The 25,878-nt window shown below is 40.4% G+C and overlaps 1 protein-coding gene across 1 annotated transcript; it reads left to right on the top strand.

The window, feature by feature from the left end:
- Positions 1-202: 202 nt before the first annotated feature.
- On the top strand, positions 203-24,301 carry TKT (transketolase). Its single transcript, XM_057417502.1, has 14 exons — positions 203-422; positions 5,638-5,755; positions 7,330-7,443; positions 8,047-8,144; positions 9,773-9,964; positions 10,639-10,757; positions 12,198-12,391; positions 12,854-13,018; positions 14,271-14,427; positions 18,277-18,407; positions 19,748-19,831; positions 20,011-20,104; positions 21,812-21,934; positions 23,998-24,301. The coding sequence occupies exons 1-14, from the start codon at positions 316-318 to the stop codon at positions 24,183-24,185; spliced, it is 1,884 nt and encodes a 627-aa protein (XP_057273485.1). The 5' UTR covers positions 203-315; the 3' UTR covers positions 24,186-24,301.
- The last annotated feature ends 1,577 nt before the right edge of the window (positions 24,302-25,878 follow it).

Consider the following 25,878-nt stretch of genomic DNA (forward strand, 5'->3'; position numbering starts at 1 on the left):
GCAACAACGGTATCCAGCAGCGTTCCGGACGGTGAAAAAAGCCCGGCCCGGCCCGCCCCACTTTCCAGAGCAGGGCTCTGAGGGACCGCCGGGCGAGGCGTGGAAATGGCGCCTGCGCGTGGCCAAGGGCGGGCTCCCCGAGCGCCTCCTGCCACCGGCGGGGGGCGCCCTGGCGCAGGCGGGAGGTGGGGCGCGGAGCCGCGCCCTCTCGCACGCTGCCTGTGCCCGCCCCGCGCACGGCCCGGTGAGCCGCGCTGCTGCTGCCGCCCTGCCTGCCCAGCCCCGTCGCCGCTGCCGCCCTGCTGCTTCGACCTCATGGAGGATTACCACAAGCCCGACCAGCAGACCCTGCAGGCCCTGAAGGACACGGCCAACCGGCTCCGCATCAGCTCCATCAAGGCCACCACTGCGGCCGGCTCTGGGTGAGTGAGGCGGACCGGCTGCCCCGCAGCATTGGCCGCAGACAGGCCCCGCGGCTCCCGCCACTCCGGCGAGCCGCGCTCCCTCATCCCGGGGCATGCATCGAGGCGGAGCGGCGGCGGGGGGGTGCTGCGCCGCGTTCCCTTAGCCCGTTACCCGCTGCCTAGGGTCACGCTGTTGGCTCCGAGAGCAGAGATCCCTTTCCCTATTCTATAGCCGTTTTGCAGGACACCGTTACCCGCGGCTGCCGGGAGGACTGGGCGGCCGCAGGATGGGACGTGCGCTGCGCGGGGAAAGGGGCCCCGACGGCGGGGGTGATGCTGCGGTGGTCACGGCCGAATCCCGCTAGAACCTCTACCCCATAACACCCACACTGTCCCCGGCATGTCGGGGGTGATGTGGAGGTGCTACAGTGGGAAATGGCGACTGTGGGTCAGCAGCGCGGGGATGTGCGGTGCTCCCGCGGGTAAAGGCCGCCCGGCTCGGGGCCGGCGGGTGTTGTGATTGCGGAGAGGGGACGGGAATGGGAAGTTGGTGCAGGGCTGGAAACCAAAGAATTTGTGCCCGAGGCACAAACGGTTTCTTTTTCATTCCGTGCCCGTCAGTTGGAACTAATTCCGCACAGAATTTCAAGTGAGCCCAAGTGGGATTATCTGTGAAATGCCCTCGGTCTCCAATGGGCAGTTTATTCAGGCCTCTGGACAGGATTTAGCGGAGGCTCTGATGTGTGCAGATTCCAGACTTATCCTTCCTTTGATCGTGCTTTACCTATGGAAAAAAAATTCTGCAAACAATCCGCTTTTACTCATGTAAAATCAAAGCCATTTTTTCTGCTTGAATAACGTATTTGAGTGCTTCCACGTGGAGTACTGCCTTTTTTTCTTCTTTTTTTAATATATCCCATCTTGTTACAATTTCCTCCTTTGGACCTCTTTGAAACTGGCTGTAGCGTTTTAAAAAAAAAAAAAAAGGAAGAAATCCTGGAACCCTTCTGATGCTGAGGTTTGTGTGGAGAAGGTGGCGTATGGTATTTTAAAGCTGCTCCTTTGAATTGCCTTACAGTGCCCACCCTGTGTGGCGTGAGCTACCCACGTGGCCCTTTCTTAAGGCTTACAGAAACTGAACTTTACTCATTCCTTTTGCATGCAGCAAATGGAAACGCTCCTCTGGTTCTTCTTGTAAAATGCAGTGGGGCACGGAGAAACTCTCAGCCAGGCACAGGAGCAGGTTTTTACAAAGCCGTGGCTTGTTTGTTCCGGTCTGGAAAGGGAAGTGCAGGATACCCAACAATTGCTCTTTTAATGCTTGATTTGTTTCAATGCTACAATGTACAGGCAATGTTACACAAGCCTGTGTGAAACTGTAGGTAAGAAAAATTGTGCTAAATCTACTTAGTAGAGCTTCAGCCTCAGTGTTGATCTTCTAGAGTGTATTTTAGGCAAATCCCAGAGCTTGTATAGTGTCACTTGCTTTATCTACAGATAAAATTATTTCTGTTTTGTCAGCTGTGCTATTAAAGAATAAGGATCTTGCTACAGCCTTCTCTTTTGTGGTCCATGAAACTCAATAGTAAAACCATTGTCCCCATACTGATGAAGAAACAGTAAAAGTAGTTTTACTCAAGATTTTTATTCCCGTTTCATGTATGCTACAATACTGAGTACTTCTTGCGCAAAGGCATTTCCTTAATCGCTCAAGCTTATTCTAGCACTAAAGTTCTGTAGAGTCTGAAATTATTACACAACCAGATTATGAAAGATGGGTTCTGCAGGGCAGATTCTGTTGACAAGCCATGTATTTTCTTAACTGGTAATATTTGGTTACTGAGATGATGGTGTAGTAATGTGCCTGTAAGAAAAAGACATTCAGAGTCAGTTGTGGTTACATAAATCAAGTACATTTCTAAAACAGCTTCTCCACATTATAAATGTGCTGTCCAAAACCTGAATGAGACAGTAAGATTTGTTTAAGTTGCTGATATACACTAGCAGTGTGGAAAAATGTTTGAATGCAAGCTAAATTTAAGTAGAAGCTTACAGTTAATAAGAATTGTCATGGTTGCGTTGACTCTGTTAAAGAAATTTGTGTTTGTTGAAGGTGCAGTTTGTAAAACTGAAGGAAATGCAATAAAAGCACTTCAGACAAAACGGGACCTGCCTGCTACTCTCAAGGAAGTAATTTTCATAAACTCTGACATATGTTGCAACACAGGTGGTTCCCTGGTAGATCTGACACACCAGTTGTTGCAGTTTTCACTTGTTCTACTTTTGTTAAGTTGTGGCCTTTGTCTGGACAAGAGCTAAAAGACCAGGCAGTCTGATCCTGAAGATGCTCAAACATAGCACTTTGAGTACTTTACCAGGCGCAGTGGAAAAATTCAGTGACCTGGAAAAAAAAGTTGTGCTTAAAAAGCCCTAGGTGGGGAAATGTTTGATTAAGTTGTAAAGATTGAACTTACTTGCTTTTGGGTGTGGAAGAAGTCTTTCTTTTAGATAAGAAGTGCAGACATTTTAATCAAAATTGGTAGAGGCTTTTTGGTAGCTAATGATACATTTCTGATGCGTGAAACGGTTCCTGGCCTCCTAGAATTAGATGGCTAAATTCTCAAAAGTGGAAGTTGCAAGGGTTTCTTAAGAGGCAGTTAAGTTTCACAACACGTGGTGTGATCATTTACTGCAGGTCATTTTCTTTTTTTGATTTTTTTTTTATTTTCTTTTTTTTTTCTTTTGTCTTTCAGCAGTTTTAACATTCCACCACTCTTCTCTTTAGTTGAAATGTGTAGATGGAGCTAATATGAATTGATGTAGAGTAATAAAAAAAAAAACCCACAAAACTATGCTGGAGTAATTATTTTACCCTTGATTTGTGCAGATCGAGGATTTTAGTGTTCCAGAGTACTTTATTTCAGTTTTCTACTAAAGGGCTGTATTTCAAAGTTTAGGCATTTCTCCAGTAGAAGCTATCTGGCAGAGAAGCGTGTCGATGGGGCCACTGCTGCAGAGTTCTGGATTATTCACCAGTTGGGAACAAAATGTGGGAGATTGTGTGACGGTAGTGGCAATGACTTGCTGTGTCTTTTTCTCCCCTTGTACAAAGTAATCCATATACACTTTGCTAGGCTTAACAACAAGTTTTCTTAACAGAACTTACTAGAAGAGTATGAGCTAAGAGAAGACCAGTAGATGTAGTTCATATGGCTGTATTTAAAGAAAATGGTGTAGTTATTTGTAAAATGATTTCTATTATCCAATATGTAGTTAAATTTTTGCTATTTTTTGTTAGTAGAAAGTCATTTAACCTGTAGTTTTAACAAGGTTAATTATTATTATTTTATTATTTTCAGGTAATTTAATACATTTTTCTACTTTTTTTTTATTTCCACATGCTATCATTTTAGGTTGTTTAAAACTTTTTTTACCAAGACCAGGAGTTCATAGAAGTATGGTTAAGTATAAAGTTAATAAAATTAAAGGAATGAAAGCTTTAAACAAGCATGTAAGGCTTATTGATTAACTCAAATACATATATATTTACTAATATGTTTGAACCATGGTTTAAAGCTAATTCTTTTGGTTCTCTGTGTGTGAGTACTTACTAAGGGATGGACACTAACCGTAATTCAAATTATGCTAGTGTTTTGCATGTTTTTACTCTCTTATTACAGCACTGTTGGGGGTGGGTGGAAGGTTCATTACTACAAGAAGAGAATATTAGAGTTCTACTGAAAGTGTTGTCTAATCCTAACATGCATGGTATATGGACATGCGGGAAAAGAAATGTGACACTTTCGTAATAAGTTTGTGCTGTTTTACAAGAAGGGTCAAATATTTTAAGAGTATCATGTTAAAAATGAAAAATGTTGGTAGAAGAGAAACCGAGATGCGACTGCAAGTTATTTTCAAGGCTGGTGCAGATTTCTGCAGCCATAACCTTTCTACTGTTCATCATTCACTGTCCTGTACCTCAGCCGCAATCACTGATCTCAAGAATGATCCTGTTTACACCACTAAAATCTGAAAAATGCTGCTTTCTGCACTCAATAGAGGTTTTTAAAGAGACTTCTAACTCCTTGTAAGTTTTATCACAATTGAAAAGCCAAGGCTAATCCACTTAGGTGGTCAAGTAGTGCTGTGCCTTCAAGGTGTGTAAGAACTACAGTCATCGTTATTTGAAATCACAGTAAAGTAGATAAATAAAATCAAATGTATGCCCTCTACTATACTTCAAATTAAATATCCACCTTGTCTCAGAATAACTGAATATTTGGCACTTGGAAATAGCTCTTTTCATGTAAGTTTGCATTTACTTGTTGCTACTATATGGAATGCTTTCTTCTGAAATGAGCCTTATGTATTTCTAAACCAAGTTATTGTTGCAAAAGTTATCCCAGATAGTTCAATGGGAGAGACTTACAAATGTTTGACAAACCAACTAGTTCAGCATTTCAGCCTGATATAGATGTAAATGTAGAAAATGTTGGTTCCTCTCTTAGCCAAAGATTAAGCAGATTAATATTTTACAGTGTGCTTCTTTCTGGGTTTTTACTGGAGACAGCAAATTTTTGCGTCCAGTTTCAGTAGAAGATGAAGTACAAGAATTGTATTGTTTAATGTTCTCTTTAGAAATCAGCATTCTAGTTCTGTCTGCTTTAACATGGTAAAAGAAAATGGTACCCTATGTGCTACAGTTCTAAACATTCCAGAGCTTTCCTCAAAATATAATCTTGCGTTACCAGTCCCTGCCTGTGCAATGGGGCCTGAATAAGTCATGATGCCACATTTTTAATTCCTGTACTCAGTGAATGGCTAAAATACTGTGGAAAGCTATCTTTGTTTCCTCTGCACCAGTTTGAATTTCTGCTGTCAGATAAATCAGTAACGTATGATTTCAAGCACAGGGTCATACCGTTTCCTGTGCTTCACAGTCACCGATTAGTCTGGTGTTCCTTGGCATGAAGAACAGATTGCTCCAAAAGATATGCCCTTGAACTGTCACCATGTCTTTTAATACCTACTTCAACTAGATAAGAGGGCTCCCTTTGTCTCAAAGTACAACTAATTGTCATTAGGGTAATGGTAGATGGGATGGGTTATCAAAAACACTCAACTGTGTATTAATGCTGAGGAGTGGAGGACCTGGTAAAGTGATATTTTAAAGATACAATCCTGAACAAACAATAATGAGAAGTTGTAATCTTGGGTCTGTCTTGACTTGTAGCCACCCTACATCATGTTGCAGTGCAGCAGAGATTATGTCTGTGCTGTTTTTCCATACTATGAAGTACAAAGTACAAGATCCCAGAAATGCCAGCAACGACCGGTTTATTCTTTCAAAGGTAAAACAACTGTTACGCTATACTGTTGCTGTCTGCTAGCTGTCTACCTAAATTAAATCAGGTTGTCTTCCTTGACTAAATGCTTACTTATGCTTGCATCTACTCAGAAGTCTATTGGAAATATTTGAGAGCTTGGAATTTCTTTCCAAAGCTTGGAATTTACTTTCAGAAAGACAAGTAAAAGCTGATTAAGTTAAAGCATAACTCAAAAATATTTAGGAAGTGTCTGTATAATTGTCTTGATAAGTCTTAACTTCACTGACTTCAGTTGTTCTAGTATTAAATAATAAATGTTATTATATTCTCTATGAAATCTATCAAGAAATATTAACATCTGCTATATTTAGGCTTAACCAGTTTTCTAATGAGTAAGTTGCAGTTAGCTTTTGTGCTCTACTTGTTAAATGCAGCTATGCTGATATGCCTGCAGTCACGTCACAATGTGCACTGATTACTGTCAACTTTTCAGGGAGCATCACATGAAATAGTTACGGTAGGTTAGTGAGTAGTTGGCATTCCTAACTGTGCCAGTATGATATTAAAGTCAGTACTATTTCTGAAGCCAGTGTGGTTCAGAAAACAGATAAAACTACAACCTGGACTAGCCATTAGCGTTTCTATCCTTTTTGCATTGTGCCCTTGCAAATCACAAGGATGTTTTGATCATATGACATAAAGGCAGTTGAAGGACCTTCAGAAAACAATGATGTGAAAAATGGCAGATTAGTACTCCAGTGAAGCAGGTTCCATCTTTGAGTCAAGTTTCTCACATGGTGGCTTACAATAGTGTTGCATAGCTGATAGTGTATATCTGAAATAAGTAATTAGATTAAGAAGCAAACAGCTAATGCTGAGGTGGTTAAGCAATGACAGTCGCTTCTTCATGTTTGCCTTACCTGTCTCTAATGAATTAGGGGTTTCTTCCCAGAGTTGATAAACAGCTTTCAAACCTCTGCAGGTGTTTCTGACTTCTAACAACTCCATGAGCAGAAGATAACTACTACTTTGCAGTTGTTAATCAGACCTGGCCACAAGGATCCAAGTGTTTAAAGCTTAAAAGTTTTCCTGTTGTCACTCACTGCATATTACCTTGAATACATATGTATTGAAGAAGATTTAATGGGCTAATGCTTGCTCATCCATCTGTTTACATTAGTTTAGTGTACAGGGAGGGCTCTGTTTTTGAAAATGGTACCTAAGGAGATTGAATCAAAGGGGTTTACGTGGATACCAAAACTACTTCTTGGAACTGGAAATCCATGGCTGCTAGAGGCCTTCTTAGCCTTCCATGTTGATTTTCTTGAGGACATCCTAAATAGCCCTTTAGAGTGCTGCATTCTTTCTGTCTTAACTGTAGTCAGCTGTCTGGGGTGCTCTAAGCAAGGGCATGGGGGACTTGAAAACAAGCATCAGTACGAACGTTGCATTGTAAAAAAGAAAATGTTTTATAACTCAGTGCTTTCCTAGTTGATGTAAGAACCTGATTCTATGGTTTGTCAGCTTTGCAGAATTTTGCCTTGATACTAGGATATTGTGAAAATTGTGCTTTGCTTAAAGTTTATGTTTTTTCCTAGGGTCATGCAGCACCAATTTTATATTCTGTTTGGGCAGAGGCTGGCTTTCTACAAGAAGCAGAATTATTGAACTTGAGGAAAATTGATTCTGTCTTAGAAGGACACCCAGTGCCAGTGAGTGCTTATAACCTTTGATATAAGATGGTGGATTTTGTAAAACAAGTAGCACATATATCTTGCAGCAGTTCTTGGTTGCTGGAAAGATAAAGACTTATAAGAAGGATGGTAATATTTATGGCTTCACAACTGTAGAAATGACCTTTACTGTTCTAGTAAAGTTCCCCGACAGTCAATATTTTCCATTTCAAACAAGTTCCTGCATGGCTTTTCTTGTCCTTTAAGAAGCTTTGAGTTATTTGGTCACCTCATTGGTCTTTCCATTCCCAACCAAAGGTTTCAATTGATTTTTTTTTTTTATTTTATTTTTTTTATATACAAAATCATCAATTCGTAACACCTGCCATCCAAAACGTAGCTGAAAAATTCCTGGGCCATTGGTAGCCTTCCCTCTCAGAAAGCCTAGTCAGCTTGTGATACTGATAATCAAGGTACATGTACTACAGGGAAAGAAGGGGAATGGCAAGATTTGGAGGCACTTATACGGTATTGTTTTGCCTGAGAAGCTGAATTTTGATGTATAGTGAACCATCTTCTAGCACTAGAACTTAATTTCTCTATTTCTTCACTGTACGATTATTGTTGTCTTTTCATTCTCAGAGACAAACATTCACTGATGTGGCCACTGGATCCCTCGGTCAGGGTCTTGGTGCAGCATGTGGAATGGCATACACTGGCAAATTCTTTGACAGAGCCAGGTAATTCCATCATCATGTATTTCATGATTAGAGGCAGTCAATTGGCATATTTTGTGAAAAGAAACCATGTTCTTAATCAGGAAAAAAATAAGACCCAAACCTTTATTCTCCATTCCCAAATCTGATCTCAAATTGAGGTTTATAATTACAGATTACTAGCCTAGATTACGAAGCCATTGCCAGTGAAACTACCAAGTATTTAAAGGTTAGCAAGAATTAGTGCACATATATGTCCCTTTTTGTACCCTGGCAGTATTGCAAGGTGATGTTCCCTAACAGAGAAGACAGTAAGATGTGGAGCAGCCTCTACCTTCCATTTTGAGACTGGTATGTGTCCCCTTAGAAGGAAGATGCAGACTGGAGATGCATCTGTTCCAAGTCAGATGACTAATAATGGAGAACATATACCTAGATAAGGAACTGTTATGGTCAATAATAGCAGCACTGAATCATAAAGTAGGGCTTCAAAATGTTATTATAAAGGCATTCAGCTCCACAAATACAAAAATGACTGCTTCTGCTATTTGTTTTGTGCACAAGAAAAGTAGATGTCTAAAGGCAAATCTGTATGAGGAGGAAAATAGCCTGATGTTGATATATTTTATGTGACAGTTCTAGAACATTCGAGCACTGGCTGCCCAGTTAGTGTGTTCTACACTTCACTAGCTTGAAATCATTTCTGTGAAAGATGACTTGCTGATTTTAATTGATTTTAGCAGATGCTACGTGTGGAAAAAATCTAAGCAGTGCTTACATGACAGAAGAAAAAGGTGGTCTTGCATGCAGTACTGGGGGGCAGCTTATGTGGAAGGAGTTCAGATTTAGCTGAAGGCAGGTGGGATTCACATCAAAAGTCTATTATAGCTTAATGTCTAGTTAAAAAAAAATTGCTAACAGGAATCTTGGTTATTTTGTTTAAAAATTCTGTATTTGACAGCTGATTTACTGTAAGTTCACTTATAAAGTTTTATCATACAAGAAAAGAAGGTGGCAATAAAAAACATACATTGCCTGAGTTCCATAAAAATCAGGCAGTACTGCTGCTGCCTGAGTTTACCTAAATAAAGGTCTTCAGTGTTTGGAGGAATCATCTACAAAGTCATACCATGTTGGTTCTCTTTTTCCAGAATTCTGAATCTGGTTATGCAACATGCTTTAATTCATAGCTGAGTTCATCTGCAATTTATAGATTTCCTGAAACTAAATTCTTAGTTGTCCTTTCAGAGAGTATATGGGAGGAAAGAAGCAGCAGACAGTAATCTTTCTTGCATTGTTGGCAATCTTGCTGAGTCACAGTGACAGTGTGTAATGGGCCTGTTCATTCAGGCCTTGCAATAGAAAGCTTAATATTTGATTTTTCATTTTGAGAGAAAATTTTTAAAAAGGGTGTAGTATTTCTCATCTTATTTTTTTCATATGTAACAGCTCAAAAGTATTTACGCTAAGTAGCTATGTAAAATTATCTGAGGTGAATGCACTGAGCAACGGGCATTGAGTTTGCAATAGAAAAAGCAGCAAGTTCTCTCTGAATTGTTAGAGGGGTTTTGCTGTTGATTTAACTGTGCTTACATGTGAAACCTTGTTTTGGGGTGTTGGGTTTGGTTTTTTACTTTAATTTTGTCTTCTAGCTATCGAGTGTATTGTCTGCTTGGAGATGGAGAGTTGTCTGAAGGCTCTGTTTGGGAGGCAATGGCCTTTGCTGGGCTTTACAAGCTCGATAATCTGGTTGCTATATTTGATGTTAACCGTCTTGGACAAAGTGACCCTGCTCCTCTGCAGCATCATGTTGAGATTTACCAGAAACGCTGTGAAGCCTTTGGGTACGTGATTAGAAGAAGTTCGGTGTCATCTCCCATTTGAAGCCATGTGCTTCATTTGCTTTGCAGAAATTTTTCACGTGAGCTTTCAGCTCTCAAGTATATCATCACCAAGAAGGATGGTCTTTCGTAATGCCTGATAGTGGCCATCCTTATTACTATTATTAGAAAATTCTACAGCAGGAGAATTGACAGAATTTTTTGTTTAGAGGAAGAAGAAAAGGATTGCTTACTCAGATACTTTTTTTTAGAGGATTTTTATCATATTAAAACCAGATTTTGTAACTTTACGTGACCAAAGGTACTGTCATAGCAGAAAGAAGGTCATGGAAACAATTACTCAACTTTCACTGACAGCTTTTTAATTGATTTCTAGATGTCTGATTTGCTCTTGTGTTTAAAAATGGCCATTATGTCTGAAGAAATGTAGGATAACTTAGTGATCTGTAAGCTGTGAATTTTGCTAGTCCCTCTGTGACTTATTTTTGCGTTATAAAAGAGGGACTATGGTACTTTATGATCTCAAATGAATGCTATTTCATGTTTCTGGCATAGTTTGGATCTTTAAAAGACAGGGCATTGGAATGATGTTAGTATTTGTTATTGTTATTGCTAACTACCAGAGAGTGTCACATGCTAAAACCCTTTAGAAACAGTTGATCTGTTTGTGTTCTTAGCTGGCATGCAATCATTGTTGATGGGCACAGTGTGGAGGAACTTTGCAAAGCCTTTGGCCAGGCCAAACATCAGCCAACAGCTATCATTGCAAAGACTTTTAAAGGCAGAGGCATATCAGGTAATAAAACATCTATTGCTTTGCATATGCATATGTATAATAATATGTACATAGTGCTGCAATAAAGGTGCAGTCATTAAATATAGAAGTTTAATGTTTCACGCATTAGAAAAAGGTTGATGTTCTATTTAAGAAGTCTTTTCTAGTCTGGAAGACAGCCGGGGGCATGGGAGAACATTGGATTGTATGTCTTGAAAATTGCCCTAGCACAAGAGGGCAACCTTCTTGGATTGCTCTTCATCCCTAGACTCAGAGAGACTACTCTGAGAAGGGAGTAACTTTGTCATGGAAGCTCCCTCCTCCTGGTGCTGCAGATAACGGGGTCTGCTTGTTACCAGCCAGGCAGTGTAAATGCATAGGAAATGAGGAGGGATGCTACATTTACAGTTTTGACAAAACTGTATGAGACATGGTGCATAAGCTACCTCATACTGCAAGTTATTTCATATGATCTGATGTGTAATTCATCGAGATACAGGAGTAGTATAGAAATCAGAAATTATTTCACAGGTTAACAGACTTTTGGAGTTTATGTTGCCTCTAAAATGCTTTTGTAGTTTTCATGTAGTGTGAAACTTGCCTAAATGTAATTTTCTAGGAGACAAATGTGTACCTACACATTTGAGCAACAGCATGCAGCAATTCTTTCAAACTCTTATACTTCTCAGCAGCATTAGTGCTAAGAAAAGGATTTGGGTTCTTGGAAGTGAGATCTGTGCTGGCTAATGAGCACTGTATCCATAGAATGGAGTAAATGCATATTCAGCATGTCAAGAGTTGCCATGATTCTGTTCAGCTACAGCTTTTAGCAGCACTTTATGAATTTGCCTTTCTGACCAGATAAATATTAACAGGAGTAAATATCTTCATTTCTTCTCATTGACTAAGCAAGGAGAATTCATTATTCTTAGCAATTTACCCAGTGAAAAGCAGCCTATCAGCCAAAGAGGTAATTTTGCTGTTAGTGCTGGATGCACAAAGATAAAAGTCATCAAAAGCTATTAAAATAAACCTGTACAATGTCAGGTCTTGTTTAAATTAAGACAGCTGGGTTAAAACTGTTGCTTGAAACTTAGCTGAGTTTAATTAGACCTCACTGTTGAAATTTTGTGTTAACTGTTAACACTGGTTTACTGCTTGCCATGCTAATGGACCAGGTCTCTTAGGTGCCAAGTTAAAAACAATTTCAGAAGATGATGCTGGAATTCCATCACTAGTTCAGAATATATGTAATTTTGCTATTTCTCTTATGTATTTGAACATGTCTGTCTTAATGCAATTGAATACCATTGTAATTGTTTACAGTGGGAATAATAAAGCAGTTCTTTCTTGAGAGACTGTACTAGACTGTTACCCACTTCTAGCTGGGTAAAATCTGTAGCAGAAAACTTAAGTAGTTTTTATATTTTCTTTATCTGTAATGTACTTTTAAATGCACAGGTGTTGAAGATAAGGAAAGCTGGCATGGGAAGCCCCTCCCAAAAAACATGGCTGAACAAGTCATTCAGGAAATAGATGACAAAATCCAAAATAAGAAAAAGCTTTCTCCAGCCCTCCCAGAAGAAGATGCACCTGTAATAAATATTAGAAACATTAAGATGCCATCTCCACCAACTTACAAAGTGGGAGAAAAGGTACTCTTTTCCTTTTTCACTGTTTGTTAGATATCTTAATGGGTGGCAGAAGGCTTTAAGTGTTATCCCTTGTCCCATTTTCAACTACCTACCTCTTCTCTCCTATTTTGAATATCCTGGTAAACACCTACTTCTGTGGTCTGACACACAGACAGTCATCTCACTGGGTATTATCTATTAAAATATAAATACTCAAATCACTCTTCTTCATTTTGTGATCATTATCAGTTATCCAAACTATGTTATACTTATTTAAAATTGAAGAAACTCTATGAGGTTAAGTGAGTTTCCATGATTGGAAACCAAGGTTTTCGAAATCTCCTAGCTAGATTGGTAGGGAGTTGCTGATTTCAGCACTGATGCCTGTCCTGATTGGTTTTAATTGTATGTGCATGCACTCCTGGAAAAAAAAGCTGCTAGAAACAAAGTTATAACAGTACTGCTCTATTTTTCTTTTCCTAGTGGGCTACCCGCAAAGCTTACGGTGTTGCGCTTGCAAAACTGGGCCATGCTAATGATCGAGTGATTGCTTTGGATGGAGACACAAAGAACTCCACCTTCTCAGAGCTTTTTAAGAAAGAACATCCCAGTCGCTACATTGAATGCTACATTGCTGAACAGAACATGGTAATGGATTTCTTGGGTTTATGAATTACTGGTATTACGCAGCAGGATCTGAGGTCATGCAGTCTGAGTTTTCAGAGTGGTATTTTAATATTTGCTCTTCATATGTGTATTCATGGATATTTAATTTAGCTTGCTCACTTTTTAGGGAAAAACTAGGCTATGGCAAAAGCTGACAAATGTAATACAACAGGAATGCTTCTGATCGATCGTTCTTTCCAAAGTCACTCCTCCTTTTATTTTTATGGTCATATTGTCTGTTTCAGCACAACACAAGGAGATGACAATATGTAAACAGTAATAATTTCCAAAGTGTGATTTGTAGGGATTTAACTGAAAAGGCTTTTTAGAGCTTGGGTCTTTTTATTTTGCAAGAAAAGGAATGTTACAACGTGGCAGTGAGTTCCAGGCTAGACTGAGGTATAAAGGTGAGGACAGAGAAACAGTTAATAAATTTATCCTGATGTCTTTTGTCAAAAAAAAAAACCTGAAATAATTTGATAAGTCATCTGGTTGAGTCTTTGGTTGCCATCTGTAGGGTTCACCGAAGCAAACGCAATTCAAGACACAAATTCAGGCAGAAACTTGCTGTTGCCTTTAATGATTTGTAACCAAAGAACCATGGACTGTCTCTTGCAAACGTTATACTAGAGCAGTTTCATGAGCTCAAGTTGGGCATTTTGGATCTACAACAGCTTAGGAAAAATTTGCTATAAAGAGCAGACTAGTTTCTATGTAAAAATAAATGTATGGGGTAATTGTAGCGATAAACAATTTAAGGGCCTTGTTCTGATTTCCGTCGTGCTGAAGAAGGGCCCTTTTAGTAAATACCAGTCCAAATAACACAGGGTAAATCCATTCCCACTTAGTAATGATGTCTGATGGAGATAGTTTCTCTATGTCCTTTGTATTGAAAGTGTAAGCCTTTGATCCAGGAAAAGATAGAAGCGGATAAGTCTTAAAACTCTCTTAATGGCTGCTTGGAGCAGATAACGAAAAGAAGCGCTAGTAAGCATTAACAATAACAGTTAGCATTTGAGGCAGGGAGCATAGGAGATGCTGGAGGATAGATACTGTGAGAATTGCCTCCTTTCTTTCTTGGAAAAGTGAACAGTTAGGAGCAGGGCTGAACAGAGATTTTTAATCTGCATTGGCAACTTCTTGCTGAAGTTTTCAGTAGGAAGTCCCACAGCTGATCTCTTGGAAACAAGTGATAAATGAATTCACTCTTCTTGTACAATCTGCCTCTTTTCAGGTGAGCATTGCGGTTGGTTGTGCCACTCGTGACAGAACTGTTGCTTTTGCCAGCACCTTTGCTACTTTCTTCACACGGGCATTTGACCAGATCCGCATGGCAGCCATTTCTGAGAGTAACATCAACCTCTGTGGGTCACACTGCGGCGTTTCTATTGGTAAGGGGCACTCTTGGCTTATTTATCAGCAGTTCCCATCCATTTAGTGTCAAGCAGTCAAACTGATAATGCCTTGTGGAGACAATCAGTAATATAGCTGTGATGGTATAACAGTGGCACCATTTACAGAAAGAAGTCATGTTCACAATTTACTTTTATCAGACATGTTGTATTAAGAAAGGACGAGAAGGATTTCAAGCCTTTATCAGCTCATATGCTTTTTTTCCCCTCTTTTATCTGTTTGGCCTGATAAAAATAGGAATTTTCCCTGCAAGCTTTTCTGCTCCACAAGTATAGAGTGATATAAAGGAATTGGATCGAAAATGAGGAGCTTAGGTTCTTTTCTATCTTTACAGCTGATGTCCTCAGTGATGAGAATAGTCATGTGCTTACTGTACCTTTGTTTCCCAGTCCCTAAAATGAGAAACTAATGAAAGTTATCCTTGCACAGACGCTCTTGTCCACCAGTCTCCAAAGCACTTTACAAGGGAGAAATATCTTTGGTTTATTATGCCTTTGATGATAACCAATTTTAAATAATTGATTCAGCTTCTCTCAGTATTTCTGACTACTTTAGTCAACACTTGGTGTGTTGACTAAAAAAAACCCAAAACCTCAAAATACTAATGAAATGGGCACTGCAAAACTGTTAGATAATTCAGGAAATTGAATTACAGGATCATAGAGTAGTTTGGGTTGGAAGGGAACTTTAAAGGTCATCTAGTTCAACCCCCCTACAGTGAGCAGGAACATCTTCACCTAGGTCAAGTTGCTCAGAGCCCTGTCCAACCTGACCTTGAATGCCTGCAGAGATGGGGAATCCACAGCCTCTGGGCAGCCTCTGCCTCACCACGCTCATTGTAAAACATTTCTTCTTTATATCTAGTCTGCAGAAGTCCACATGGATGATATCCATAGCTCTTCTGTTGTCCATTGATAGACACGGTGGCTTTCAACTCCTGTTTGTTGCCTATGCTGGATGCATTGGTTTAGCAGCATTTCAGCTGGGCTGTCAGCCATGTCACTTTCTTAGACCATCTTAATTCCTTTGAGGTATTTCTCTGATGTTTCTCTGTTGGCTTCTGTTACCACAGGAGCCCCTGGCTCCTCTCTGCAAGACTTGCTGCCATGTAGACAGCACTTCTTGAAGCAACAGGCTGAGAATTTTTGCTAGCAGTACCTTCTCTGGTCTTTGGTTCCCATCATAACTATTTGGGAAGTGTTAGATCATATTGGGGTTTGATTCTGATTTGAGGGAGGAAGGGATTTTTGGGCTTTTAAATGAAAAGCTTAGTTATCACCCAAGAAAACAGGAGCAGACTTGTATACCAAGAAGGAAGATGACAGTAGACATTGATGCTGGAAAACCCTCTGGGCATTTGTAGGGGAAAAGAAAGACAGGGAGAGCTAACAGGGGTAGTAAATTAAGGCTCTTTGCATGCTAATTTGACCTGTGATACTGGTAAAGAATTAAAGGTGCTTCATAGAAGTGTGTAGTCTCATCCAGAACCTCAAGCTTAACTTGCAGTGGTACGGAGCATGCTTTAGTAGTGGAGACTGTAAGTAGAGTATATCAGATTATGGCTTGTGTTTGTCATTAAGGGAGGGATTCTATTACAAGCCTCTTTTTAAAATCAGTCCTCCCATCTCATCATAGTCTAGTTTAATACGGTTTAAGTCTTTTAGTGAGCAGCAAAGGGTCTTGCTGCAAAAGCCAATTAGCTTTGGTCTTTTCTTGTATTAGAAGACAAAACTCCTTCAGGTCACGTGGATTGTCTCCTAGAACTGCACTTCCAAGTTTCAATTTTCAGCACTTGAAAAGTTCTGCTGGGAGCCGTGATTATGAAGCACAGGTTTATGAAGTTGTTTGAGTTACAGATCTGGTCCAGGCCTCAACTGTGATTTTCAAAAAACGATTTGAACACCCGAAGTTTTTCAAACAAGTTGCAAAAGAAAGGAATTTAGAGAAATCTTTTAGCAGTTAGAAAATTCAATTTTAAATGGAAGGGTATGAATAAAATGTGCTTCCTATTAGAACTTTGGGTCTGCATGGAACTCGGAATCCTGATGGGATCTGTGGTGAAAATTGAAGTTTTATGAATGCAGTTCCAGACAGACCTGGGCTTCTGCTGCATTGAAATTTGGCCCCATTAAATCTGTGAGAAATAACTATCACAGTGACCTTCTGAACTTGTACTAAGGTCACTCCTAAAGCAGTAGTTGCTGACAGACCACAACATTAAAGATGTTTTCAGGGTCGTAAGAGAATAATGTAAAGTTGGTATTTTCCAAACTGAACATATAGGAAAGAAATCATAGTGTAAATGTGTCAAAAATGAAATATCAGTTGTTTAGGCAGTAAGTTTTATATTCCAGACGTTTTATACTGTTCATATTAAGCACTCACATTTTTTATTCAGCTATAAATGTAGGCTTTGCAGATGTAATTGAAAATTATTCTCTGCATTACTTTAAAACCACATAAATCAGGATTTTTGTAAAGATGCACTTGGGGCCAAACTCAGCATAGTGCTAGTCTGTAAATTACTAGTATGAACTGTGAATGCTGATATTGGCACTGTTTTAGAAAAAGTAGGACAAGCATGAGTGCTGTCTTTATCTTGAGGAAGATCCTGATTGAGGTACCTGTTAATTTTGTTCTTAATTCCACTTTCTATGAATAGACTGTGTGGGTGCATTTTAGGAAAGGAAAATGCCCACTGAGATCCCACTCACTCAGTCGGAGTGCACACAGAGTTAGGAACTGATGTTGAGGGCTTTTTTTCACGTTGTGACTGAAAGCCGAGACATGCTTTTCCTGCTTTGTGCTTTCTTTATTAGTAATGTATAGTGCAGAGTTCAATGATTAATTTGTTTAACATCTTTAAAGTTCTTCAGAGTTTTGTGCTGCTCTCATGAAAATACTCTCCTCCTTCCTTGTGAACTCGTCCTTCTTGAGTAACAGGTAGTGGAGTTGGGTGCATGTGGGAAGGCTTATTGCCCTGCTTCTGCTCTGCAGGCTGTGACATGCCTGCATTCAGAGCTCTTTGCATGGTTAGTTTGGAACAGTGCCATTCCCAAAGCACCGTTATGTAAGGTCACTGGGGGGAGGTGTTGTGGTGGTTGTTTCTTTAACTATGAAAATCATGGCATCCAGCACATGTTCTGGCTAACAAGTCTATTTTATAGATCTGCAGTGGAAGGTGCTTGAGTTGTTGAATTAGCAATATGGATGCCGTATTACTCTTTGAAAGACTTTTTATGGTATTGGAAAATACATACCCTTCATTTAGTCTTGAGGCTAAGAGCTTGTGAGTAGTTGTACCAAGTGGACTCTCCATTTCTGATGGGACACATGCAATTCTTCTTCCACGTTTCCAGCATTTTAAATCTGGAGAAACACTACTGTCAAATACAAATTTTTGCTTGTGCAGCGTCACTACATACATGTAGTATGTATCTGAATAAAATATATTTATAATAATATAATAAAATATAAAATCTGAAGATGCTCAGATATTTTGTGACTCTCTTTCTATATCTGTACCTTCCTACTTTGGTTATCTTCCGTTTGTGTTGGTTTATTGTTATGCTTTATTTCCCATTTTTTCTTTTTAACCTGAGTTCTCTTTCTTTCTAGTCTCTTTCTATCTTTATTTACTGTTTAGATGGTTCCGAGGTTAAGGAGAAGATGATTCTTTTCTCAAGCAGGTACACTTGCATGTCCTGTGTGTGCCTGATTTTATACTTTTTGTTTTTCTTTTCTGGTTTACATTGAACCTCACTGCTATATTGAGTGATTGTAAAAAATGCGCTTACTCTTTTGTAACCCTGGTTTAATTCTTTTAGGTGAGGATGGGCCATCTCAGATGGGATTGGAGGATCTGTGCATGTTCCGAGCTGTTCCAAATGCCACTGTGTTTTACCCTAGTGATGCTGTAGCTACTGAAAAAGCAGTGGAAATAGCTGCCAACACCAAGGTTTGCATTGTAGCCTTTCTGAGCCAGAGAACTTTACTTTTTTTTTTTCACTATTTTTGTTGTTTCTGGCATGTTTCTTGCATGTTTCTACCCACATAAATTCTTTCAAAGGCTCCAGCGTGGCAGTGGGATGTTTTCTTTGCATGGAAAGGCTGCAGACATTCTGTCCAGGCTAGTGCAGAATGAACATTCTGGAATGCTGTGGGCCAGATTTGGGGAGATGTAAATGATTACACAGCAATTGCAGTTCGGGTCTAAATTGTCTTCGAAATAAGCACAAGTGTAACTCTTGATGGTCTTTAGCAAGCTTATAGAAAATACACTCCTAGTATGGTGTCTCTGGGGTCTAAATTGAAGCTGGATATAGAAAGATAAATTGATTTTGAGGATTTTGATCATGTGCCAGTACAGAGTAAGGTTATCTATTAGCTTAGCAAGTCTACATTTTTGGAGATATTGAGAGCTGGTGCTTATACTGGTTGATGGTCTCTCTGGTCATCTTCTGCTCTTCTGTTGCCAATGATGGATTGCAGTTAAATAGGACGTTGGCTGAAGAAGACTTAAGATTTCCCGTGTGGCTGTGGCACAGTTTCTAATCTCTCCTAAACTTCAGCTAATTTGGCAGAGTAGTGGTCAAATGTCATAATTAGCATGGGTCAGGTTATCTCCTTGATCTTTGATACTTCGGCTGCAGTAGGAGTTTACCTTAAGAAAGGAGCAAATAATCAGAAAATGTTTATTCTTGATAGTACAGCTTTGAAGTGAAGGAGTGTGAGAATTTGGTGTGTAACAAATGTGAGGAGTGGTTTGCGGGGAAAAAAAGAAGAAGGGAGGAGAACATTGTAAGGTCATGTGAGGGAGAGATTAGATCTAAGCACAGGTTGGTTACTTCTTTTGGAAGAGCATCTGACTGATGGAAAGCATTTTTCCTTACTTTCAGCTGAGCATTTCTTCTTTTGCTTTAAAGTCACTAGAGCAAAATTTGCACACGTATGGCAAAGTTCTAAGATTCTAATTAACTTGAGTAGAATTTTCCATTTCCACAAGAGAGCAAAAGAGAAATAAAGATCTTGGAATCAGAAAGAAAATTGTAAGTTATGTGCATACTCTAACAGATTATTCTAACTGTATTGTAATGTCTGAAACAACCAGCTGTTGAAAAAGGACTAATGGGAAGTGGGGAGGGAGTTACTCAGTAGAACCAGAGCTAATATGGAGGGGTGGAAACAAGACAAACAGAAAAAGTTGTTTTGCTATTTTTTTTTTTTACAGGGTTTACAAACTAGAATGTCAACGTGTTTCTGATTTTGTAACTTATAACATGTTTACTTCGGAAACAGGGCATTTGTTTCATAAGAACCAGTCGTCCTGAAAATCCTGTCATTTACAACAACAATGAGGACTTCCATATTGGGCAGGCAAAGGTAAATATTGTCCAGATGAACAGAATCAGAAAAAATATGCAAAGTTGCTCTTGTAAAAGCCCTTTTCCTTCTAAAGCATTCCAATGCCAAAGATTTGATCTTTTTAGTAAAATCTCCAGAAATGTTAGAAATATCAGGGAGATTTACTGTTAAAAATACATGGAAATATTTTCTTGCAGGTGGTTCTGAAGAGTAAGGATGACCAGGTGACTGTGATTGGAGCAGGAGTCACTCTGCATGAGGCTCTGGCTGCAGCAGAACAGCTGAGAAAAGGTGAGCAGATCAGGGGGGTTGTTCTTTGGTTCGAGTTTCATTTTCCTTTTTTATCATACAATACAGCAAAGAAATCAGTACCATAATTCTCACCCTTTGTATTGGTAAACAGTAATTAAAATATTATAGACAGCTAGTCACCTGCCACAGTGATACAGTGCAGCATGGTGTATATCTGCCAATCTTGCCTAGTTGAGTGGGTTTAGTTATCTTACCAGTGTTAGTAGCTATGAAAATTACCAAATGGATCAGATCAAAGTCTTCTCAGAATTGCTAATCTGTCTGGCAGAGAATCTCTGCAGGCAGTTTCACAGGAAGTGTGTGAGAAGCAGGGGTGATCCTTCCCTAGCATGTTGTCTGGGCAGGATAAGGTACCAGCACAGTAGAATGCAATTGGGCTGGGGCCAGCTAACAAAATGCAGCTTCTCAGCTGAGCCACAGCTGGTGTGTGAGCTCTTACACAGTGCTGTTGATATACAGTGCCTTTGTGTGTATATGGATCACTGCTAACTTGGGTTTTTGAATGAATGTATTGACTTAACTGGTGTGGCTGGCAATAATTCTGTGATAGTGCTCAAATGCACTGACATCTCACAGCAAACATAAACATACTTCAATAAAATAAGAAGAGAAAGAAACCATCAAAAATCCATCTGTGAGTCAGTAGCTTGTGCCCAGGAGGAGATTACCAATAGTAAGAGATAATACAATTAATGCTGCCTGTGGCTTATGGGTAGTTCTGTATGCTGTATCTAAAGTGAACAGATACTTTGTACAACCGAACCCATCAGGCTTAGGATATTGTGAAAGTTGTATTTTTAGAACTGTTGTTATTTTTCTGCATTTACCACACTTTGATGCTTTGCTGATCTCAAAGTGTGAATAACCAACGATGGAGAGAAAACCTCTTAGCTCAGAGTCTAGTAACCTAAATATATTGGCCACTACAGAGTCTTCAATCGCAAAATTGTCAGCATAATATAAGGCTTCTTTATGTATAAGAGTTGACTCAGTGTTCAGCCAGCCAAGACCAGAAAAAACCTCATGTAACTTGCCATTCTTTATAAACAATCACCATTTGTACATAACTTTAATGAGCAATCTGGGCCTGCCTTGTGATGACAGGACAAATTCTGGGTTTGATGGGGACATTAAGGGTGCCATGATCAGGGCTGGGGCAGTTCTAACAGGCATATCTGATAGGTGGGCAGCTGCAATGAAAGATTTGGAATGCATACGGACTGAAGCAGCAGGGAGAAATTCTGCTTGGATTGACAATGAAGCTAAAGGTGGAATGAAGGTCTGGGAAAAAAATTGTGATTGACAGTTTGAATAAGAAGGATTTCCTGGTGAATGGATTCTGCTGTTATCTGTGGCACGGCCAGTTAGATTACTGTGCTGCTGACAGCCACTCCTGGTTACCTGGAGTCACTTATCCAAGACTTTTCTACCTCAAGAGTCCTGCCTGCGGCATGGACAGATGCTACTATCTCACCAGATGCATGAAGAAATAATACACAAAAATTGGGGTTGCCTGGGTTCAGTGGTAGACAAGCCATTGGTACAGATACCTGGGGTACCTGTATACCTGTAAGCAGGTTTCATAATGGCCCTGAAAGATTGCAGGGGCTGCCTGAACCGCTTGCATTGTCTTTGTCTTGCGTTCTCCAAATTCATGTTGCAATTCATTTTGTTCTATTTCTGCAGAGAAAATTTTTATCCGTGTGATTGATCCCTTCACTATAAAGCCCCTGGATAAGAAGACAATACTGGAAAGTGCAAGAGCGACCAAGGGCAGAATCATCACTGTTGAGGACCATTACCATGAAGGTATGCTGGGTTCAGGAGGTCACTGTCCATACAGTTATTCCCCAGGGATTGGAACCTCACAGCTTCTAACCTGAGAGAGAAGTTTGGGACCTGTTGCTGTCATTAGGTTAAAGCAAAAGAGAGGTTTTATTCTTTCTTATTACTCTTAAAGATTATAAGATGACACTGAGCACTGAGGATTGAAAGTTTCCTCAGATATAACTGGTTAATCAGGGCTCCTTTCTGATCAGCTTGTGTGCCCTTCCTTGTGCTTGGTCCAAGTGAAGTCTTGAGTCATTTGTGTTCACTGAAATTGTAAGTTCCTGCTGTGGGGCAGTGATTCTGCATGGAATGTTCTCAGATAGCTTTTACAGCAGCTGTAGTTGTCAGAGTTCAAGTTATGAGAGAGACCATAGCTGTGCAGGTTTTTTAAGTTTTCCCTGTATCCAAAAGGGCAATTCCAGGTTGCTTGAAATCAGATGATTTGGCAGTTTTCAGTTACTCTGGGATAAATTCCAGAGTGAACCTCATAGAATTGTCCTCCATTGACCCAGGCTGCCCAGACCCCTCTGCAGATCCTTCCTACCCTCCAGCAGATCAACACTCCCACCCAGCTCAGTGTCATTTGCAAACCTACTGAGGGTGCCCTCCATCCCCTCATCCAGATCATTGATAAAGTTATTAAACAGAACTGGCCCCAGTACTGAGCCCTGGGGAGCACCACTTGTGACCAGCTGCCAAGTGGAGTTAATTTGGTTAATCTGCTGCCGCTTGCTCTCTGACATGTCTTGCTGGCACAGGTTTTCAAGGGCTTGCCTGTGCAAACATGTCCCTTGAAGATGAGACTGTGTGAAAGGAGTAGTTGTGAATCATGTCAGACTTGATCTTCTCGGGGGAGATGGAGAAATTAGCAGAGGGGCAGCTGTGAACTATGGCATTAGTAGGTATCTGTGATATCTACTAATAGAAATTAGTAGATATAATTATGAGAATATTATCCTAATTTAAGGCGAGCATCACTCTTGCCAGGTATGTGAAGTGAGCTGGTGTTGCCATAAGTGCTGGTTACACAGTACTTTCATTCCAGAGTATGGATGACAGTAGCATCACTGAGCCTCATTGTCTTCTAGCTTATCTTAAAACTCTGGACGAATATTTTACTGTAGATTTGCAGGATATCAAAATCATCACAGTCGGAGGTGAGGAACATGCAAATTATTGTGGCATGCCTCTCTGTGTGATGCAGCCAAGGAAGGTCAGGTGTACACACTCACAAGCCTGAGTGCGTTGCAGGCCCACATCACGTTGATCTTACCAGCCATATCCATGGAGGTGCCTCTAGCTGGAGGCCCTTTGACTGGTTTAAATCACACTATGTCTGGAGCTGTGAAACGCCTGATAGACCCTAACTGAAGTGTAGGACCAAGGTATTGCTCCTACCAGGTCTCAAGAGCACATGCTCTTGACACTAGTCCTGTGCTTTCTTCTTTCCTCATACTCCTGCTTCCAGTGTCTCTCCTGTTGCCACACAGTTCCCCGTTACATCCTTTGTATGATTATGATTCAGTCTGTAAATCCCTGATAGTGATTTGGTGTGAACTGAGCTCTGAGCAAAGGCTGTGAATGTGTTGCATAACTCAGAGAGGTGCCTAGCAGCATGTACAGGCATTCTGAAAAGATGGAGCTCTTAAATGCCATAGAGATTGGTGGGAGTTCAGCCTTTCAGCACATTGTAAATACTCCTCAGTCTAAATATATTTTAAACCTGGCCCTCTGTAGCTGATGCTGAAGTGGTGAGGGCTTCCTGACAGCTCTGTGCCCTCTGGAGGTACATGTTTCTCACTGCCAATTTGCAAGTACTTCAGAAATGGCAGGCTGCTTGTCCTCAGAATGCCTTGGAAACAGGGAATTGTCTTCATTTCACAAATGGGCAACTCAGACATACATTGTGATTGATGTTTCTCATAAGCTTGTGAATTGAGGATTTAGCTTGCATGGACCTTTGGATCAGATATACACACAACCTGCAAGTTGCCTGTGGTAACATGCCAATACATGTCTTATTTAACTTCTTTTTTCCACAGGTGGCATTGGGGAAGCAGTGTGTGCTGTAGTGGTGGGTGAGCCTGGGATCACAGTCAATCGCTTGGCTGTATCTCATGTACCACGCAGTGGGAAGTCAGCTGAGCTCCTGAAGATGTTTGGCATTGATAAAGATGCTATTGTGCAAGCTGTTAAGGTGGCAGTGTCCAAATCGAGAAATGCGGAGTAGTTCGAAGCATCTTGTGCGATTACGGAACAACAATGTTCAGAGAAGTACTGTAAGTTTAAGGCAGGCAAAGGTGCTTTATGTAGAGAGTTCTAATAAAAATACCAGCTGAAAAAAAACCTTCTGGGTTTTAATCTCTTTGTTTGCCTGCAGAGTTTTGTGTAGTGTTGGGGTAACAGTCATTGGAAAACCTCCAGGTTATTTAGTAATGTGTGGGCAGCAGCCCTTTGCCTGCCTGCTGTGAGAGTCTCTGCTTTGCAACTATCCTTCCCTGCTGTGAGTTTTGGCACTGGAGTGGTTGGGTGTTTGCTGAAGGTCTGAGTGGGCTGTGCTTCAGCAGGGAAATAGGCGCCAGGCATTGCAGCCTAGAGTGAATTGAGTAACTCGTTCAGGTTTGGTCCAACTTACTGCTGAAGATTAAACTCATCTTGAAGGGGGTTCTGCAGAGGGTGTTGGACACTGGATAGTGAAAAGCAGGAACATGGACTGCAGGAGGGGAACTTGTGACTTTGCTTCTGCTCTTCTGGTTTTGTCCTTGCCATGTAAAGCCAAAGGCAAAGAGGAAATACCATACATGCTGGGTAATGTCGAAGCAGGGGGAGATGTACTAGGGAAAGGGGGAGGGCCGGGGGACCTGTGGGACTGAATGATGAGTCCTGGGTACGGGAGGGACCTGCTGGACCTGGAGAATGGAGGCTCAGTGAGCACAGCCTCAGTTAAGGAGGTTGAAAGCCTCCTGAACAACTTGTGCTTTTGAGTGCTTGGCTAGTGTTGCAGTAAGGGTGATGTGCAAGACCACAGTAAGAGTGTTGTCACTGGTCAAGAGACAGGATGTTTAAACTGCAGAGATGGACTGGGGAAGGAGCTGAAAGAGCAGGAAGTTCCCAGGTACCTGAAAGGATGCAACTAAACATGCAAGTTGATTTTTTCTTTAGACCTGACTCTTCTTATGTGAGCTGCTGTCAGTTGGGAGAGTTCATCTTACATGATGGGTTCCACTGGATGAGTTTTAAATGTTTTGTTATTTTACCCTTAAGCAGCTTGTTTATGAAAAAACCTCATTTTGTTGACTGCTATTTGCAGTCAAAAAGCAGATTGGAAAATATATTTAGTACTAAAATGCTTCTCATTCTGACTATTCCACAAATTACTTTTCAGAAAGATGTTGCACAGCAAAGGAAACTGATTTTCCTCAGAGCAGGGTGACTGTGCATAGACTTTCTGTTCACCCAAAAACCATTTGACATTAACGCCACCATACTGGGCTGAGCAAGACTATTTGCAGACTAGCAACACAGAAGATATAGTACTTTGGTATGACAGAATTTCTACAAAGACATGTAAATGAGAATATAAATATTACAAATAAATTGTATCCATCCTTACTTGGCTTAACCCCTGCCATGCTAGATACCTGCTAGGCTCTGTGGGTGCAGACCTGCATACATCTGTTGGCATTTCTGGATGTGGAAATGGAGCTGCAGTGAACAAGAATGATCCACGTTGGTGCTTAGAATTAAGTGCAACTGAAAAGTAAGTAAGTGCTTTAATTTTCTAAGCAAGGCTTGAAATTGCTTCTCTAAAACTCTGGGTTGCTTGGATTTAATGGCTTTTAGATCTACATTTCCTTACAGTTCCATGTTTTATGGCTCTCTCTGTATGACTTGGTGCCTTCATTTTTCTATGGGTATAACTG

This window comes from Pezoporus wallicus, unplaced genomic scaffold (genome assembly GCF_028554395.1).
Source record: "Pezoporus wallicus isolate ANWC-B61680 ecotype Strahan unplaced genomic scaffold, APGP_CSIRO_Pwel_v1 contig_8542, whole genome shotgun sequence".
NCBI classification, from domain to species: domain Eukaryota; kingdom Metazoa; phylum Chordata; class Aves; order Psittaciformes; family Psittacidae; genus Pezoporus; species Pezoporus wallicus.

What these genes read in the sequence shown, in the direction of transcription:
- TKT (XM_057417502.1), top strand. Translation starts at nt 316, where the DNA reads ATGGAGGATTACCACAAGCCCGACCAGCAGACCCTGCAGGCCCTGAAG. An exon ending in CTTACAAAGTGGGAGAAAAG is followed by an intron (nt 12,392 to 12,853) that starts GTACTCTTTTCC and finishes TTCTTTTCCTAG; the next exon opens with TGGGCTACCCGCAAAGCTTA. An exon ending in TCCATATTGGGCAGGCAAAG is followed by an intron (nt 19,832 to 20,010) that starts GTAAATATTGTC and finishes ATTTTCTTGCAG; the next exon opens with GTGGTTCTGAAGAGTAAGGA.